A 22,172-nucleotide genomic window follows, 5' to 3' on the forward strand; every position below is an offset into this window, starting at 1 on the left:
AACCCTGGGTGTACAGGATCAACCCTGGGTGCACAGGATCAACCCTGGGTGTACAGGATCAACCCTGGGTGCACAGGACAAGGATCAACCCTGGGTGTACACGATCAACCCTGGGTGTACAGGATCAACCCTGGGTGTACAGGATCAACCCTGGGTGTACAGGATCAACCCTGGGTGTACAGGATCAACCCTGGGTGTACAGGATCAACCCTGGGTGTACAGGATCAACCCTGGGTGTACAGGATCAACCCTGGGTGAACAGGATCAACCCTGGGTGTACAGGATCAACCCTGGGTATACAGGATCAACCCTGGGTGTACAGGATCAACCCTGGGTGTACAGGATCAACCCTGGGTGTACAGGATCAACCCTGGGTGTACAGGATCAACCCTGGGTGTACAGGATCAACCCTGGGTGTACAGGATCAACCCTGGGTGTACAGGATCAACCCTGGGTGTACAGGATCAACCCTGGGTGTACAGGATCAACCCTGGGTGTACAGGATCAACCCTGGGTGTACAGGATCAACCCTGGGTGTACAGGATCAACCCTGGGTGTACAGGATCAACCCTGGGTGTACAGGATCAACCCTGGGTGTACAGGATCAACCCTGGGTGTACAGGATCAACCCTGGGTGTACAGGATCAACCCTGGGTGTACAGGATCAACCCTGGGTGTACAGGATCAACCCTGGGTGTACAGGATCAACCCTGGGTGTACAGGATCAACCCTGGGTGTACAGGATCAACCCTGGGTGTACAGGATCAACCCTGGGTGTACAGGATCAACCCTGGGTGTACAGGATCAACCCTGGGTGTACAGGATCAACCCTGGGTGTACAGGATCAACCCTGGGTGTACAGGATCAACCCTGGGTGTACAGGATCAACCCTGGGTGTACAGGATCAACCCTGGGTGTACAGGATCAACCCTGGGTGTACAGGATCAACCCTGGGTGTACAGGATCAACCCTGGGTGTACAGGATCAACCCTGGGTGTACAGGATCAACCCTGGGTGTACAGGATCAACCCTGGGTGTACAGGATCAACCCTGGGTGTACAGGATCAACCCTGGGTGTACAGGATCAACCCTGGGTGTACAGGATCAACCCTGGGTGTACAGGATCAACCCTGGGTGTACAGGATCAACCCTGGGTGTACAGGATCAACCCTGGGTGTACAGGATCAACCCTGGGTGCACAGGATCAACCCTGGGATCAACCCTGTACAGGATCAACCCTGGGTGTACAGGATCAACCCTGGGTGTACAGGATCAACCCTGGGTGTACAGGATCAACCCTGGGTGTACAGGATCAACCCTGGGTGTACAGGATCAACCCTGGGTGTACAGGATCAACCCTGGGTGTACAGGATCAACCCTTGGTGTACAGGATCAACCCTGGGTGTACAGGATCAACCCTGGTGTACAGGATCAACCCTGGGTGTACAGGATCAACCCTGGGTGTACAGGATCAACCCTGGGTGTACAGGATCAACCCTGGGTGTACAGGATCAACCCTGGGTGTACAGGATCAACCCTGGGTGTACAGGATCAACCCTGGGTGTACAGGATCAACCCTGGGTGTACAGGATCAACCCTGGGTGTACAGGATCAACCCTGGGTGCACAGGATCAACCCTGGGTGCACAGGATCAACCCTGCACAGGATCAACCCTGGGTGCACAGGATCAACCCTGGGTGCACAGGATCAACCCTGGGTGCACAGGATCAACCCTGGGTGCACAGGATCAACCCTGGGTGCACAGGATCAACCCTGGGTGCACAGGATCAACCCTGGGTGCACAGGATCAACCCTGGGTGCACAGGATCAACCCTGGGTGTACAGGATCAACCCTGGGTGTACAGGATCAACCCTGGGTGTACAGGATCAACCCTGGGTGTACAGGATCAACCCTGGGTGTACAGGATCAACCCTGGGTGTACAGGATCAACCCTGGGTGTACAGGATCAACCCTGGGTGTACAGGATCAACCCTGGGTGTACAGGATCAACCCTGGGTGTACAGGATCAACCCTGGGTGTACAGGATCAACCCTGGGTGTACAGGATCAACCCTGGGTGTACAGGATCAACCCTGGGTGTACAGGATCAACCCTGGGTGTACAGGATCAACCCTGGGTGTACAGGATCAACCCTGGGTGTACAGGATCAACCCTGGGTGTACAGGATCAACCCTGGGTGTACAGGATCAACCCTGGGTGTACAGGATCAACCCTGGGTGTACAGGATCAACCCTGGGTGTACAGGATCAACCCTGGGTGTACAGGATCAACCCTGGGTGTACAGGATCAACCCTGGGTGTACAGGATCAACCCTGGGTGTACAGGATCAACCCTGGGTGTACAGGATCAACCCTGGGTGTACAGGATCAACCCTGGGTGTACAGGATCAACCCTGGGTGTACAGGATCAACCCTGGGTGTACAGGATCAACCCTGGGTGTACAGGATCAACCCTGGGTGCACAGGATCAACCCTGGGTGTACAGGATCAACCCTGGGTGCACAGGATCAACCCTGGGTGTACAGGATCAACCCTGGGTGTACAGGATCAACCCTGGGTGCACAGGATCAACCCTGGGTGAACAGGACAGGATCAACCCTGGTTGCACAGGATCAACCCTGGGTGCACAGGATCAACCCTGGGTGTACAGGATCAACCCTGGGTGTACAGGATCAACCCTGGGTGTACAGGATCAACCCTGGGTGTACAGGATCAACCCTGGGTGTACAGGATCAACCCTGGGTGTACAGGATCAACCCTGGGTGTACAGGATCAACCCTGGGTGTACAGGATCAACCCTGGGTGTACAGGATCAACCCTGGGTGTACAGGATCAACCCTGGGTGTACAGGATCAACCCTGGGTGTACAGGATCAACCCTGGGTGTACAGGATCAACCCTGGGTGTACAGGATCAACCCTGGGTGTACAGGATCAACCCTGGGTGTACAGGATCAACCCTGGGTGTACAGGATCAACCCTGGGTGTACAGGATCAACCCTGGGTGTACAGGATCAACCCTGGGTGTACAGGATCAACCCTGGGTGTACAGGATCAACCCTGGGTGTACAGGATCAACCCTGGGTGTACAGGATCAACCCTGGGTGTACAGGATCAACCCTGGGTGTACAGGATCAACCCTGGGTGTACAGGATCAACCCTGGGTGTACAGGATCAACCCTGGGTGCACAGGATCAACCCTGGGTGCACAGAATTAACCTTGGATGCACAAGATGAAATTTCTGTGCACATTTGATGATCCCTGGGTGCACAGGATGAACTCTGGTTAAACAGGATTAGCCCTGAGTGCAGATGATATTCAATGGGTGCACAGGATGAACCCTGGGTGTTCTGGATAAATCGTTATTGCACAGAATGAACTCTGGTTGCACAGAATAAACCACATGTGCACATGAAAAACCCTGGATGCACATGACGAACCCTGGGTGCACAGGATAAACCTTCGGTGCACAGGATGAATCCCTGGAGCACAGAATAAACCCTGGGAGCTCAGGATTTACCGTTTGTGCACAGGATAAAAACTGGGCACACAGGATGTGCCCTGGGTGCACAGGATGAACTCTGGTTGAACAGAATGAACCCTGGGCGCACAAGATGAACGCTGGGTGCACAGGATAGATATTGAATGCACAGCACGAATCCTGGGTGCACAGGATGAACCCTAGGTGCACAAGGCAAACCTTGGGAGTAGAGGATAAATCCTGGGTGCACAGGATGACCCCTGGGTGCACATGGTGAACCCTGGGTGAACAGGATTAACCTTGGGTGCACAGGATGAACCCTGGGTGCACTGGATAAACTCTGGGTGCACAACATTAACATTGGGTGCACTGGATAAACTCTGGGTGCACAACATTAACATTGGGTGCACAGGATGAGCCATTGGTGCAAAGGTTGAACCCTGGGTGCACATAATGAGCCCTAGGTGCACATGATAAACGCTGGGTGCACTAGATGAAGACTGGGTGCACAGAATGAACTCTGGGTGCACTGGATGAACTCTGGGTGCGCTGGATGAAGACTGGGTACACAGGTGAACCCAGCGAGCACCGGATAAAGCCTGGGTGAAAATTATGAACCATGGGAACATAGGAAGAACCCTGGATGCACAGGACGAACCCTGGGTGCACAGGATGAACCCTGGGTGCACATGAAAAACCTTGGGTGAACACGATAAACCCTGCGTGCACACGATGATTCCTGGGTGCACATGATGAGACCTTGGTGCACAGGATGAACTCTGGGTGCACAGGATGAACCCCGATTGAACAGGATGAACCTGGGGTGCAGAGTATAAACCTTGGGTGCACATGATAAACCCTGCGTGCACAGGATGAACTCTCGGTGTGTACCTCACAGTGTATTGAGAAGAGTGTACCTCACAATGTATTGACAAGTGTGTACCTCACAATGTACTGAGAGGAGTGTACCTCACAGTGTACTGAGTGGTGCCTACCTCACAGTGTATTCAGAAGTGCGTACCTTACAGTGTATTGAGAGGTGCGTACCTCACAGTGTACTGAGAAGTGAGTACCTCACAGTGTATTGAGAAGTGAGTACCTCACAGTGCATTGAGTGGTGCATACCTCACAGTGCATTGAGTGGTGCATACCTCACAGCGTATTCAGAAGTGCGTACCTCACAGTGTATTGACAAGTGTGTACCTCACAGTGTATTGAGAAGTGAGTACATCACAGTTTATTGAGAGGTACGTACCTCACAGTGTATTGAGAAGTGCGTACCTCACAGTGTATTGAGAAGTGTGTACCTCACAGTGCATTCAGAAGTGCGTACCTCACAGTGTATTGAGAGGCGCGTACCTCACAGTGTATTGAGAAGTGAGTACCTCACAGTGTATTGAGAGGTACGTACCTCACAGTGTATTGAGAGGTGCGTACCTCACAGTGTATTGAGAAGTGCGTACCTCACAGTGAATTGAAAAGTGCGTACCTCACAGTGTATTGAGAAGTGAGTACCTCACAGTGTATTGAGAGGTACGTATCTCACAGTGTATTGAGAAGTGTGTACCTCACAGTGTATTGAAAGGTGCGTACCTCACAGTGTATTGAGAGGTGCGTACCTCACAGTGTATTGAGAGGTGCGTACCTCACAGTGTATTGAGAAGTGCGTACCTCACAGTGAATTGAAAAGTGCGTACCTCACAGTGTATTGAGAAGTGTGTACCTCACAGTGTATTGAGAGGTGCGTACCTCACAGTGTATTGAGAGGTGCGTACCTCACAGTGTATTGAGAGGTGCGCACCTCACAGTGTATTGAGAGGTGCGTACCTCACAGTGTATTGAGAGGTGCGCACCTCACAGTGTATTGAGAGGTGCGTACCTCACAGTGTATTGAGAGGTGCGCACCTCACAGTGTATTGAGAGGTGCGCACCTCACAGTGTATTGAGAGGTGCGCACCTCACAGTGTATCGAGAGGTGCGTACCTCACAGTGTATTGAGAGGTGCGTACCTCACAGTGTATTGAGAGGTGCGTACCTCACAGTGTATTGAGAGGTGCGTACCTCACAGTTTATTGAGAGGTGCGTACCTCACAGTTTATTGAGAGGTGCGTACCTCACAGTTTATAGAGAGGTGCGTACCTCACAGTGTATTACCAGATGCGTAGTTTAGTGTACATACTCTGATAATTGTGTATTTGACATTCCTTGAACACCGAAAGCTGTGTATTAACACGTACAGGAGTGTTCGTAGCTGTGTTAATACAGGAGCCAGAGAACTGTGTATCCCTGAAGAGTATATTCACCGAGTTGTTTATATATTTTAATGAATATATAAGAGGTTTGTATCGCATAGCATCATACACATAGTGCTGTGTGCGTCTCAGTGTATTTGCACTGAAAGGTGAGTGTATCTCAGTGTATGTTTACTAAGAAGTATATATATATATATATATATATATATATATATATATATATATATATATATATATATATATATATATATATATATAAATATATACATATATGTCGTGCCGAATATGTAAAACTGGTCAATTAGCAAGAACTCATTTAAAATTAAGTCCTTTCTAAAATTTTCTCTTATACGTTTAAAGATATATTTTTTTTCATTAATGTTAATGTAAAAAAATTTAATTTTGCACCAAAAGGATCTTAGAAAACTTACCTAACCTTATTATAACAAGAACAATTTATTTTAGCCTAACCCAACTATATATATTTTAGATTTGTTTACAATAATTTAATACTAAACAAACACAGTGAAATATATTTTTTTCGTTAGGTTCAAAATGATTTTGGCGAAATTATTGCATACACAAATTTTCACTTGTCCTATATGGCAAGATGAACGTTGCTATTTAAGCATTTATATACATATATATATATATATATATATATATATATATATATATATATATATATATATGCAAAACAACCACTGTGAAAGAATAGCGAAATTCCAAGCGCTTTCGTGACTACTCACATTATCAAGGAACTATGAAAGTAAAGCATCCAAGGAAGCTATATAAGGTGATAGTGAGGTGTTGGCCAGACCCCTTATATACCTTCCTTGGATGCTTTACTTTCATAGTTCCTTGATAATGTGAGTAGTCACGAATGCGCTTGGAATTTCTCTATTCTTTCAGAGTGGTTGTTTTGCATATATATATATATATATATATATATATATATATATATATATATATATATATATATATATATATATATATATATATATATATATAGATGCGAGAAGTGGGTCATAATAAGCGTGTATGCACCTGGAGAAGAGAGGAATGCAGAGGAGAGAGAGAGATTTTGGGAGATGTTAAGTGAATGTATAGGAGCCTTTGAACCAAGTGAGAGAGTAATTGTGGTAGGGGACCTGAATGCTAAAGTAGGAGAAACTTTTAGAGAGGGTGTGGTAGGTAAGTTTGGGGTGCCAGGTGTAAATGATAATGGGAGCCCTTTGATTGAACTTTGTATAGAAAGGGGTTTAGTTATAGGTAATACATATTTTAAGAAAAAGAGGATAAATAAGTATACACGATATGATGTAGGGCGAAATGACAGTAGTTTGTTGGATTATGTATTGGTAGATAAAAGACTGTTGAGTAGACTTCAGGATGTACATGTTTATAGAGGGGCCACAGATATATCAGATCACTTTCTAGTTGTAGCTACACTGAGAGTAAAAGGTAGATGGGATACAAGGAGAATAGAAGCATCAGGGAAGAGAGAGGTGAAGGTTTATAAACTAAAAGAGGAGGCAGTTAGGGTAAGATATAAACAGCTATTGGAGGATAGATGGGCTAATGAGAGCATAGGCAATGGGGTCGAAGAGGAATGGGGTAGGTTTAAAAATGTAGTGTTAGAGTGTTCAGCAGAAGTTTGTGGTTACAGGAAAGTGGGTGCAGGAGGGAAGAGGAGCGATTGGTGGAATGATGATGTAAAGAGAGTAGTAAGGGAGAAAAAGTTAGCATATGAGAAGTTTTTACAAAGTAGAAGTGATGCAAGGAGGGAAGAGTATATGGAGAAAAAGAGAGAGGTTAAGAGAGTGGTGAAGCAATGTAAAAAGAGAGCAAATGAGAGAGTGGGTGAGATGTTATCAACAAATTTTGTTGAAAATAAGAAAAAGTTTTGGAGTGAGATTAACAATTTAAGGAAGCCTAGAGAACAAATGGATTTGTCAGTTAAAAATAGGAGAGGAGAGTTATTAAATGGAGAATTAGAGGTATTGGGAAGATGGAGGGAATATTTTGAGGAATTGTTAAATGTTGATGAAGATAGGGAAGCTGTGATTTCGTGTATAGGGCAAGGAGGAATAACATCTTGTAGGAGAGAGGAAGAGCCAGTTGTGAGTGTGGGGGAAGTTCGTGAGGCAGTAGGTAAAATGAAAGGGGGTAAGGCAGCCGGGATTGATGGGATAAAGATAGAAATGTTAAAAGCAGGTGGGGATATAGTTTTGGAGTGGTTGGTGCAATTATTTAATAAATGTATGGAAGAGGGTAAGGTACCTAGGGATTGGCAGAGAGCATGCATAGTTCCTTTGTATAAAGGCAAAGGGGATAAAAGAGAGTGCAAAAATTATAGGGGGATAAGTCTGTTGAGTGTACCTGGTAAAGTGTATGGTAGAGTTATAATTGAAAGAATTAAGAGTAAGACGGAGAATAGGATAGCAGATGAAAAAGGAGGCTTTAGGAAAAGTAGGGGGTGTGTGGACCAGGTGTTTACAGTGAAACATATAAGTGAACAGTATTTAGATAAGGCTAAAGAGGTCTTTGTGGCATTTATGGATTTGGAAAAGGCGTATGACAGGGTGGATAGGGGGGCAATGTGGCAGATGTTGCAAGTATATGGTGTAGGAGGTAGGTTACTGAAAGCAGTGAAGAGTTTTTACGAGGATAGTGAGGCTCAAGTTAGAGTATTTAGGAAAGAGGGAAATTTTTTCCCAGTAAAAGTAGGCCTCAGACAAGGATGTGTGATGTCACCTTGGTTGTTTAATATATTTATAGATGGGGTTGTAAGAGAAGTAAATGCGAGGGTCTTGGCAAGAGGCGTGGAGTTAAAAGATAAAGAATCACACACAAAGTGGGAGTTGTCACAGCTGCTCTTTGCTGATGACACTGTGCTCTTGGGAGATTCTGAAGAGAAGCTGCAGAGATTGGTGGATGAATTTGGTAGGGTGTGCAAAAGAAGAAAATTAAAGGTGAATACAGGAAAGAGTAAGGTTATGAGGATAACAAAAAGATTAGGTGATGAAAGATTGAATATCAGATTGGAGGGAGAGAGTATGGAGGAGGTGAACGTATTCAGATATGTGGGAGTGGACGTGTCAGCGGATGGGTCTATGAAAGATGAGGTGAATCATAGAATTGATGAGGGAAAAAGAGTGAGTGGTGCACTTAGGAGTCTGTGGAGACAAAGAACTTTGTCCTTGGAGGCAAAGAGGGGAATGTATGAGAGTATAGTTTTACCAACGCTCTTATATGGGTGTGAAGCATGGGTGATGAATGTTGCAGCGAGGAGAAGGCTGGAGGCAGTGGAGATGTCATGTCTGAGGGCAATGTGTGGTGTGAATATAATGCAGAGAATTCGTAGTTTGGAAGTTAGGAGGAGGTGCGGGATTACCAAAACTGTTGTCCAGAGGGCTGAGGAAGGGTTGTTGAGGTGGTTCGGACATGTAGAGAGAATGGAGCGAAACAGAATGACTTCAAGAGTGTATCAGTCTGTAGTGGAAGGAAGGCGGGGTAGGGGTCGGCCTAGGAAGGGTTGGAGGGAGGGGGTAAAGGAGGTTTTGTGTGCGAGGGGCTTGGACTTCCAGCAGGCATGCGTGAGCGTGTTTGATAGGAGTGAATGAAGACAAATGCTTTTTAATACTTGACGTGCTGTTGGAGTGTGAGCAAAGTAACATTTATGAAGGGATTCAGGGAAACCGGCAGGCCGGACTTGAGTCCTGGAGATGGGAAGTACAGTGCCTGCACTCTGAAGGAGGGGTGTTAATGTTGCAGTTTAAAAACTGTAGTGTAAAGCACCCTTCTGGCAAGACAGTGATGGAGTGAATGATGGTGAAAGTTTTTCTTTTTCGGGCCACCCTGCCTTGGTGGGAATCGGCCAGTGTGATAATAAAAAAAATAATATATATATATATATATATATATATATATATATATATATATATTCTCGAAATTCTCTACATTACTTACTACTACACTGTAAAAAATCAGTACTTGCACAAATTATTTCTAACTTGTACTCACTTGTAACAATCTCATATTATAAACTACAATTATCATGACCCATTGTAATGTTCTCATATTGTAACTTAAGTCATTTTATTCTGGATATATACAACATATGTATTACTTTCTACATGTCCCGTTGCAATGTTCCCATGTTGTAACGTGAGTCAATTTACTGTTTGCTGTACATAAAACAGATGTACAAGTTAGCAAACAATAATTTATTTGTGTAGTATTAAGTAGTTCTGTAAGCCATTAAATTAAGTCTGCCCGTAATGTCTAGGCATGACAGTGGCTGTTTGTACTGAAAATTATTACTGTAATTACACACTGTGAACTTCCTATGTAAATAGGACTCCCTAGGCCTAGAACATGTCAGTCACATTGTAAACTTGCAAAGCAATAAAAATTGAATTAAATTAAATACGGGTATGTATTACTAAGCGCTAAACCCACCAGGGTCATACGTACGAGTGTAGGTTCATCTTAAAGTGTGGATCCATCAGACTAGGATCACTGAAACTTTACTCTAATATTGCTAAATAGAATTTAAACCTAATAAAATCACACAGATATTATTATCCAGAGATAATTCTGTACAACTGTAGTTTTAAAGTGCAGGTTGACTTACCACGAACATTGATGGTGACTGTGATGCTGGGAAGTGTGGAGCAGAGTGTTGGTGGTACTGCAACCTGTGAGACTACGACACTGTGTGAGGTGCTGCTGGTGCTGTACTGACAACCATATTACCACTACCTTCCTTCCTCGCCATCACACGTTCTACCCCCCCTACTACCACCTCTCATCCACACCATCACACGTTCTAACCCCCTACTACCACCTAACATCCCCACCATAACATGTTCTACCCCCCCTACTACCACCTCCCATCCACACCATCACACGTTCTACTCCCCCTACTACCACCTCTCATCCACACCATCACACGTTCTAACCCCCTACTACCACCTCCCATCCCCACCATAACATGTTCTACCCCCCCTACTACCACCTCCCATCCACACCATCACACGTTCTACTCCCCCTACTACCACCTCTCATCCACACCATCACACGTTCTACCCCCCTACTACCACCTCCCATCCACACCATAACATGTTCTACTCCCCATACTACCACCTCTCATCCACACCATCACACGTTCTACTCCCCCTACTACCACCTCCCATCCCCACCATAACATGTTCTACTCCCCATACTACCACCTCTCATCCACACCATCACACGTTCTACCCCCCTACTACCACCTCCCATCCCCACCATAACATGTTCTACTCCCCATACTACCACCTCCCATCCACACCATCACACGTTCTACTCCCCATACTACCACCTCTCATCCACACCATCACACGTTCTACTCCCCCTACTACCACCTCTCATCCACACCATCACACGTTCTACTCCCCCTACTACCACCTCCCATCCACACCATCACACGTTCTACTCCCCCTACTACCACCTCCCATCCACACCATCACACGTTCTACTCCCCCCTACAACCACCACACATCCCCACCATTACACGTTCTACCCCCCCTACTACCACCTCCCATCCACACCATCACACGTTCTACCCACCTACTACCACCTCGTATCCACACCATCACACGTTCTACTCCCCCTACTACCACCTCCCATCCACACCATCACACGTTCTACTCCCCCCTACTACCACCTCTCATCCCCACCATTACACGTTCTACCCACCTACTACCACCTCCCATCCACACCATCACACGTTCTACCCACCTACTACCACCTCCCATCCACAGCATCACACGTTCTACCCCCCCTACTACCACCTCCCATCCACACCATCACACGCTCTACTCCCCCTACTACCACCTCCCATCCACACCATCACACGTTCTACCCCCCTACTACCACCTCCCATCCACACCATCACACGTTCTACCCCCTACTACCACCTCCCATCCACACCATCACACGTTCTACTCCCCCTACTACCACCTCCCATCCACACCATCACACGTTCTACCCCCCCTACTACCACCTCCCATCCACACCATCACACGTTCTACCCCCCTACTACCACCTTCCATCCACACAATCACACGTTGTACCCCCTACTACCACCTCCCATCCACACAATCACACGTTCTACCCCCCTACTACCACCTCCCATCCACACCTTCACACGTTCTACTCCCCCTACTACCACCTCCCATCCACAGCATCACACGAACTACCCCCCTACTACCACCTCCCATCCACACAATCACACGTTCTACCCCCCTACTACCACCTCCTATCCACACCCTCACACGTTCTACTCCCCCTACTACCACCTCCCATCCACAGCATCACACGTTCTACCCCCCCTACTACCACCTCCCATCCACACCATCACACGTTCTACCCCCTACTACCACCTCCCATCCACACCATCACACGTTCTACCCCCAACTACCACCTCCCATCCACACCATCACACGTTCTACTCCTCCTACTACCACCTCCCATCCACACCGTCACACGTTCTACCCCCCTACTACCACCTCCCATCCACACCATCACACGTTCTACCCACCTACTACCACCTCCTATCCACACCATCACACGTTCTACCCCCCCTACTACCACCTCCCATCCACAGCATCACACGTTCTACACCCCCTACTACCACCTCCCATCCACACCATCACACGTTCTACCCCCTACTACCACCTCCCATCCACACCATCACACGTTCTACCCCCTACTACCACCTCCCATCCACACCATCACACGTTCTACCCCCCTACTACCACCTCCCATCCACACCATCACACGTTCTACCCCCCTACTACCACCTCCCATCCACACAATCACACGTTCTACCCCCTACTACCACCTCCCATCCACACCATCACACGTTCTACTCCTCCTACTACCACCTCCCATCCACACCGTCACACGTTCTACCCCCTACTACCACCTCCCATCCACACCATCACACGTTCTATCCCCCTACTACCACCTCCTATCCACACAATCACACGTTCTACCCCCCTACTACCACCTCCCATCCACACCTTCACACGTTCTACCCCCCTACTACCACCTCCCATCCACACCATCACACGTTCTACTCCCCCTACTACCACCTCCCATCCACACAATCACACGTTCTACCCCCCTACTACCACCTTCCATCCACACCTTCACACGTTCTACCCCCCTACTACCACCTCCCATCCACACCATCACACGTTCTACCCCCTACTACCACCTTCCATCCACACCATCACACGTTCTACCCCCTACTACCACCTCCCATCCACACCATCACACGTTCTACCCCCCTACTACCACCTTCCATCCACACCTTCACACGTTCTACCCCCTACTACCACCTCCCATCCACACCATCACACGTTCTACCCCCCCTACTACCACCTTCCATCCACACCATCACACGTTCTACCCCCTTACTACCACCTCCTTCCCCGCCATTACACGCTCTACTCCCCACCACAACCTCCCATCTCCGCCATGACTCCTCTACCCTCCCCCCACCACCTCTACAACACCTTGTACTATCTCCACTAGTTGTAGCAATGGCTACAAATGTCTTGGAAGTCAAGCTTGGGCTTAGTTACGTGTACTTTTGGCTGTCTAGCATATACACTTACGATGATAAAACGTTTAGGTGATTGTCCAGCGCCTTCTTGAAGTCAGCCAGGTAATCCTCCTTATGTATACTGGAAGGCAGTAGAGCAGTCTTGGGTTCCTGACACTTATTGTGTTGTCTCTTATCGTGCAAGTGGCGCCTCTGCTTCACCTGGCGGGATGTTGCACCATTGAGTTCCTCATAATGCTGAAGAATTTTATAAATAAATATTAGATAACAGATATTTTAGGCAACTATCCTAAATTTGATTGTAAAAAATATATTAGTGTCCAGATGTAATCGTGCTGGGGCATAGCCTTTTGCGTATATATATTGTTGCTGTACAGTAGTCTACTGGAGAGCTCCAGTGAGCTCTCCAGTAGACTAGTGTACTTGTTGAGTGTAACCTTAAAGGTGTGTTAGCTTACCCCGTGATGTCCATCCATTACCTCACTAACACCACCACTACAACAACACCTCCGCAACCACAACAACAACAACCACCTCCACCACAACAACAACAACCACCACCACAACAACAACAACAACAACAACAACAATAACTACCAGCACCTACATCACCACCACCACAACAACAACAACAACTACCAGCACCTACATCACCACCACCACCACAACAACAACAACCAGCACCTACATCACCACCACCACCATAACAACAACAACCAGCACCTACACCACCACCACAACAACAACAACTACCAGCAAATACATCACCACTACCACCATAACAACAACAACCAGCACCTACACCACCACCACCACAACAACAACAATAACAACAACTACCAGCACCTACATCACCACCAACACCATAACAACAACAACCAGCACCTACACCACCACCACCACCACCACAACAACAACAACAACAACAACAACAACAACAACTACCAGCACCTACATCACCACCATCACCATAACAACTACCAGCACCTACATCACCACCACCACCATAACAACAACAACCAGCACCTACATCACCACCACCACCACCACCACCACCACAACAACAACAACAACAACTGCAAGCACCTACATCACCACCACAACAACAACAACTACCAGCACCTACATCACCACAACCACCATAACAACAACTACCAGCACCTACATCACCACCACCATAACAACAACTACCAGCACCTACATCACCACCACCACCACCATAGCAACAACAACCAGAACCTACATCACTGTGAGGGAAACGTTCAATAGATAGGAATAGAGAGGGAGTATATAGTAACAATAGTTTCATTGCCGGCTACTTGTTAAGGTAGGGTAAGTCAAGCTCCTGCCATTCCCGCCTTTTTCCCCCACCCCTAAAGTGATAGTTTGATTGCCAGCTGCTTGTTAACGTAGGGTCAGTCTAGCTCCCACTATCCCTTCCCCTCCTTCTTCCCCCCCCCCGAAAGGTGACGTGTGGGGCTCTGGTCAAACAATAAATCACTCGACTCACAGCTCCCAGCACTACTGTAAGCACATGCCTGCCTTGTATTCTAGTGGATTTATTGGTTGAAAGCTTCACTTTTGACCAAAAATAAACTTTGTCTTTTCAGCCTTGCTCTAAGTTGACTGTTGTAATAATCACCACGTCTTTTAGGTATTGTACTTGCCATGGAGAGTGATTTTTAAGCAGTGGGTAACCTGTCTATCTTTTCAGCTTGGATGACAGTGAGGGTCACCTGTCAATCAATGAGAAGAACAGGAGACGGACTAACGTCCTGGAGACGTCCCATTTTGGATTTAATTACCTGTGCACCTGTATGAAATTGCAGGACGTAACCCCACATCATTGCAGCGGTAAACAACCTGCTTTCCTGTCATCGGGATACTACTCACGGCGATACTCTGTGAAGACCTAGCCGGTGGTGGTCACCAACACCTGCGACCCCCCCCACATGAGCAACGGCTACGATTTCAACAACAGTGTCACCAACACCAGACACCCCTATATATATTAGCGTTGAATTCAGTTATCATATATATTTTTCATTTTTCATTTTCGTTAATGTAGGATTAATATTTCATATTTAAGTGTTTTATATTTTATATTTTATATATAATAAAGTGTTTATGTTTGTTATTATTTATTTTCTATTCACTAATTTTCCTGAGGAGGAGCCAGCCTTGGTAATACTGTCTGAAGTTGTTACAGGGCTGAATAAGCCTTCACAAGTGGCGACCTTGCCAGGATCAACTCTACTGAATCAAGATTCAACTCCATCTCGAATCTACCATTGGAACTTCAACGCCGCATACCACAGACGGTTACCACCAGCCATGAGTAATCATTCTCTATGGTAGGACTACAGTACAGGTATTTGAAAGATTTGGTGATTGTTATAGTCTTAATTTATTGTAAGTCATGTCAGGCAGGATATAATAGTTAATTCTGCTACCTAATTGTGTGTGAGCTTGAAACACTTTGGAGGATTAGACTCTAGGGACCCGAGATTTTCCAGTGACAACTTGTTTCATTGAGCTCTTTATTATACCAAGGGAACTGTAATAGGACACTCTTGATTTGTTGGTGAGAAGATTGGATGGTCAAGGGACTCCATTCTACTTACTGTTTGCTTGGAGCCAGCATAGAACCCTTCATTTTAATTAATACATATTGTTTAATTGAAGTAGGGATCGAGCCCTCTGGTTTATTTACAGTTTGAACGGAGCAGGAATTGAACCCTCCGTTTTTTTAATACCCGTTTCATTTCCCCTGATAGTTTAAGTTATTCTTGCAAGCATGGAGGAATACCAGTTTTGGATGAATGCTGGAAGTAGGATAGGAATAACAGGGAAAAATTTAGAATCTTTCATTAGTGCTAAGATCCAGGAAAGACTTGAAAGAGAGAGAATTGAGAGAGAAGAAAGACAGAAAGGGAAAGAGAAGAGAAAAAGGAGAGAGAGAGAATCGAAAGAGAAGGCAAAAAGGAGCGTGATAGACTTGATCGTGAGGAGAGAGCTAGAGTACGTGAGGAACAAGCTAAGATACGTGAGGAACAGGTTAAATTAAGGGAACTTGAGGAAAGAGCAAAGGACAGAGAATATGAGTTAAGGGAGAGAGAAAAGGATCGCGAGCTCGAACTCGCCTTGAGTTAGAGAATAAGAAGTTAACTTTCCCCCAACAGCAATTAGATGGAGTAATGGAACAACATGCAGCTAGTGCACATATTCCAACACCTAATTTACCTCCCTTCACAGAGGGGGAAGACATAACTTCTTACATTATCAGGTTTGAAAATACCGCTACCCTCTGTGAATGGCCTGCTGACACCTGGGCTACTAGGTTAGGAATGTTATTTTCTGGTACTGCTTTGAATATCTATGCAACTTTGTCACAGGATATATGTAATTATAACCTACTGAAGAAGGCGATCCTTAAAGCATATCAAAAAACCACACATTCTTACAGGAGAGATTTCAGGTATGTCACCTTACAGCCTGGCCAGAACTTTCAGCAGCTACAGGTAACACTCTTTCGTTTGTTCGACTTTTGGATAGAGAGTTCAGGAATTGATCACAGTTATGAATCTCTTAGAGACTTCATGGTTGCTGACCAGTTCCTGACAGCTCTTCCTCACCAGATACGAACATTCATTAGAGAACGTAACCTGATTAAAGCTGAGGAAGTTGCTGAGGCTGCTGACCTGTATGCTGAGGCTCACAATTCCTATAAAGACCTAAAGGGATCGAACCCTAAGGGCAAGGGTTCATCAGACCTTAAGAAATCAAAGCCTCTAGTGGAAAGTAAAATGACTTCTTTTATTCCTGTTTGTCATTTGTGTGGTGTTAAGGGACATAAACGTCCAGATTGTCCTAAGAAGGTCCAAAAAGTTGGAAGATGTTTTAAAGACTGTAATGACCAAGCACCCTTCTGTTCATTAACAGTTAATGGACTTAATGTATCTACCATTTTACGAGACACTGGATGCACATGTATAGTCATTTCTGATAAGCTGTTCCCTAACCTTAAAGAAACTCATTCCTCTGCTATACTTTCAGACTACTTGGGCCATACGGACACTTTTCCTACCATCCGTTGTTACATTAGATCTAAATGGTTCACAGGTTGGTCTGATGCTGTACTAGCTCCCATCACTTCTTGCTCCGTACTAATAGGTAATGTAAAAGGTGCCATTCTTCCTTCTGAGGTTGAGCTTTCATCACCAAAGATGGACATAGGTGTTTCAGATCCTCTTCCTGTAGAGTCGGAGAAGCCCCTCGAAAGTTCAGATGAGACAATGTCTCGTGAGATTCATGTGGGATTAAAAACCAGTGATGCTACTCTCGAAAGCGAGGTAGTAGGATCACCGGTTCACTTATTAGATGAAAGTGAAGGTATCACCTCCGATACCATAAATGTCTTGACTAGGGCTCAGACCAAAGCCCATGCTTCCCCTACTGTCCATCCTTTGATTTTCCCTGACTTTAAGCCTTTAGATATATCGAAGGACTCCTTTGTCAATTTACAACGTAATTGCCCTTCTCTTCAGAATTGCCATAATGCCGCTAAACAAAATCAAGTGATCCAAAGGAAAAACTTTTCATATAAATTTGAATATATAAAAGATATCTTGTACAAGTCAGTATTCAAATTAAATTCAGATGAGATAGACTATTCCATCTTAGTTGTTCCAAGTCAATGCAGAGAGACTGTTCTTAAAATGACTCATGACCTGCCAGTGGCCGGACATTTCTCGCATCGTAAAACCTTAAATAAAATTAGGGAAACCTATTTTTGGCCAAAAATGTCCTCAGATGTCACTACCTATTGAAGATCGTGTAAAGTTTGCCAACTGTCATCCTCCCGAGGTACCAGGCGAGTACCTATGGTCAAAATGCCAGTCTTTATGGTACCTTTTGAAAGAGTAGCTATTGACATCGTTGATCCTTTATCTCCACTTTCATCTGGGGGACATAGATATATTAACATTAGTTGATTATGCTTCGAGTTTCCCTGAAGCCATACCCTTAAAGACCATAACTACTACAGAGGTGGCTGAAGCCCTTTTGTCCATCTTCTCCAGAGTGGGCATCCCCAGAGAAATTTTGTCTGACCGTGGGACACATTTCACATCTGACTTAATGTAACATCTCTACCAACTTCTAGGAGTGAAGCCTCTCATCACCACACCCTATCATCCCAGCTGTAATGGGAGGATTGAGCGCCAGCATTCAATTCTCAAGTCCATTTTAAGGAAACTTTGCTCCCTTAAACCTAAGGAGTGGCATCGTTACCTACCCTGTGCTTTGTTTGCCATGAGGGAAGTTCCCAGTGACTCTTTGGGGTTTTTACTTTTTGAACTTCTCTATGGTAGACAGGCCAGAGGTTCACTGTCCATCCTTCATGACTTATGGACTAATGAGGAGGTAAATGCTGAGGTTCAGTCTTCTTACCAGTTTCTCCTTGACCTTAGATCCAAACTTGAGGAGACCTCTGACATAGTTTCGAAAAACCTAAGCTTGTCAATGGACCAGTACAAAACCTATTTTGACTCCAAAAGTCAGAGGAGAAGTTTTAAAGTAGGTGATGAAGTTCTTGTACTTTTGCCTATTAAGTCAAATAAATTATTAGTAGCATGGAAAGGTCCATATAAAGTGTTAAAAATTTGTGGGAAAGTTGACTACCTCATAGAAGTCAAGGGGAAACCTAAGCTTTATCATATCAACATCCTTAAGAAATATTACCGAAGAAATTTAGTTAACTGCCTTAATAACTTTGACTTAGTTTTTCCACACGAACTTGATCAGACAACTGAAGAATGTAAAGTGTGCGTAATTGACACCTCTAACATAGACTATGATGAAGAACTACATGACTTGGTGACTTTTGACCACTCGGACACAACCAACATTAATATTAATGAATCTTTGGATGACCATAAGAGACATGAACTACTTCAATGTGTGAGTAACTTTTCAGACGTCTTTACTGATATTCCAGGTGTTACCTCCACGGTAGTCCATAAGATTGACTTAGTGACAGACAATCCTATCAAACGAAAATTATACCCAGTTCCAGTTCACCTTAGGGATGCATTTGACCGAGAGGTAGACAAATTATTAAAACTAAAGATCATTGAACCTTCAGTATCTTCATATTGTTCACCAGTAGTCATGGTTACGAAGGAGGATAATTCATATAGACTTGCTATTGACTTCAGAGGCCTTAATGCTATAACTCGGTGGGATGCTGAGCCTATGCCCTTAATAGATAGTGATCTACACAAATTTTATGACGCTTCCTTCTTTTCAGAGATTGATATTGCGCAGGCATATCATCAAGTAATGTTAGATCCTTCTTCTAAGCAGTACACCGCTTTTCCTACACACCAAGGACTGATGCAATATAGAACTATGCCCTTTGGTTTGGTAACTGCCTGTGCTACCTACGGGAGACTGATGAGAAAGGTCTTGGGTAATATGCCAAATGTTTCAGTTTATTTTGATAACATTTACGTAATGACATCCATGTGGGGCGAACATATCCAAACATTAACATCAGTTTTGCGTAGGTTACACTCACATAACCTCACTGCCAAGCAGAAGAAATGCTTCCTTGGGTATAACAAAATTATGAAATCTTGGACTGATACTTTCTAGTAACTCTCTGCAGCCTCTCACCAGTAAGATCAAAGCTTTATTAGAATTTAAATTCCCCAAAACCAAGAAGCTCATGCGTAGCTTTCTTGGTTCTGTAAATTTTTATGCACGGTTTATCCCGAACCTTACTGATCTTACAGGCATCTTATCCGACTTCCTTAAAAGTCTGTGAAGGAACCTCTTGAACTTTCCGAAGTAGCTCGTGAAAAGTTTAATGAGATTAAAAGTATCTTTTTGAAAGACCCTATACTTAAGATTCCAGATATTAATAAAACATTTTGTTTAAGAACTGATGCCTCCAATACTGGCTTAGGTGCAGTATTGCTACAATACCATGATGGTACTCCATTCCCTGTATGCTTCCTAAGCCAGAAACTCCTTCCTGCAGAAACGAGATACTCCACCATAGAAAAGGAATGTTTGGCTCTCGTGTGGGGTATCTCCAAACTTAAATTTTATTTGCTGCGAAAAGAATTCATTTTAGAAACGGACCACAAACCTTTGATATACCTTGAAACTTTTAAGGGAACCAACAGTCGCCTCTTGAGGTGGACATTGGCACTCCAGGCTTTTAAGTTCCATATTGTGTATATCAATGGTTCATCCAATTATTTCTCTGACTGGTTAAGTTGTGACAGTCAGTAGAAGATTTCTTGCCTTACGTGGCTTCCACATGTTAGAACTTTTTCTTCGCCTATTCTTCTTATACTCCTTGACTGTAAGTCTTGAAATGGGGGAGTGTGAGGGAAAAGTTCAATAGATAGGAATAGAGAGGGAGTATTTAGTAACAATAGTTTCATTGCCGGCTACTTGTTAAGGTAGGGAAAGTCAAGCTCCCGCTATTCCCGCCTTTTTTTCCCCTCCCTGAAAGTGATAGTTTCATTGCCGGCTACTTGTTAAGGTAGGGTAAGTCAAGCTCCCGCCTTTTCTCCCCACCCCTAAAGTGATAGTTTGATTGCCGGCTGCTTGTTAATGTAGGGTCAGTCAAGCTCCCACTATCCCTTCCCCTTCTTCTTCCCCCCCCCCGAAAGGTGACGTGTGGGACTCTGGTCAAACAGTAAATCACTCGACTCACAGCTCCCCCCAACACTACTGTAAGTACATGCCTGCCTTGTATTCTAGTGGATTTATTGGTTGAAGGCTTCACTTTTGACCAGTAATAAACTTAGTCTTTTCAGCATTGCTCTAAGTTGACTGTTGTAATAATCACCACGTCTTTTAGGTATTGTACTTGCCATGGAGAGTGATTTTTAAGCAGTGGGTAACCTGTCTATCTTTTCAGCTTGGATGACAGTGAGGGTCACCTGTCAATCAACGAGAAGAACAGGAGACGGGCTAACGTCCTGGAGACGTCCCATTTTGGATTTAATTACCTGTGCACCTGTATGAAATTGCAGGACGTGACCGCACATCATTGCAGCGGTATAGAACCTGCTTTCCTGTCATCGGGATACTACTCACGGCGATACTCTGTGAAGACCTAGCCAGTGGTGGTCATCAACACCTGCGACCCCCCCCCACATCAGCAACGGCTACGATTTCAACAACAGTGTCACCAACACCAGACACCCCTATATATATTAGCGTTGAATTCAGTTATCATTTATATTTTTCATTTTTCATTTTCTTTAATGTAGGATTAATATTTCATATTTAAGTGTTTTATATTTTATATTTTCTATATAATAAAGTGTTTCTGTTTGTTATTATTTCTTTTTCTATTCACTAATTTTCCTGAGGAGGAGCCAGCCTTGGTAATACTGTCTGAAGTTGTTACAGGGCTGAGTAAGCCTTCACAATCACCACCACCTCCATAACAACAACTACCAGCACCTACATCACCACCACCACCATAACAACAACTACCAGCACCTACATCACCACCACCACCATAACAACAACAACCAGCACCTACATCACCACCACCACAACAACAACAACCAGCACCTACATCACCACCACCACCATAACAACAACTACCAGCACGTACATCACCACCACCACCATAACAACAACAACCAGCACCTACATCACCACCACCACAACAACAACAACCAGCACCAACATCACCACCACCACCATAACAACTACCAGCACCTACATCACCACCACAACAACAACAACAACCAGTACCTACATCACCAC

The 22,172-nt window shown here is 45.1% G+C and overlaps 1 protein-coding gene across 1 annotated transcript in view; it reads right to left on the minus strand.

The window, feature by feature from the left end:
- Positions 1-10,495, minus strand: part of LOC128692440 (uncharacterized) — a 110,526-nt gene extending 100,031 nt beyond the window's left edge. The window contains exon 1 of the mRNA XM_053781626.2: positions 10,392-10,495. Within this exon, the coding sequence (XP_053637601.2) occupies positions 10,392-10,400 (9 nt within the window). The 5' untranslated portion in view covers positions 10,401-10,495. The remainder of the gene's footprint in view (positions 1-10,391) is intronic.
- Positions 10,496-22,172: the final 11,677 nt, after the last annotated feature.

Source organism: Cherax quadricarinatus, chromosome 53, assembly GCF_038502225.1.
Source record: "Cherax quadricarinatus isolate ZL_2023a chromosome 53, ASM3850222v1, whole genome shotgun sequence".
Lineage (NCBI taxonomy): Eukaryota > Metazoa > Arthropoda > Malacostraca > Decapoda > Parastacidae > Cherax > Cherax quadricarinatus.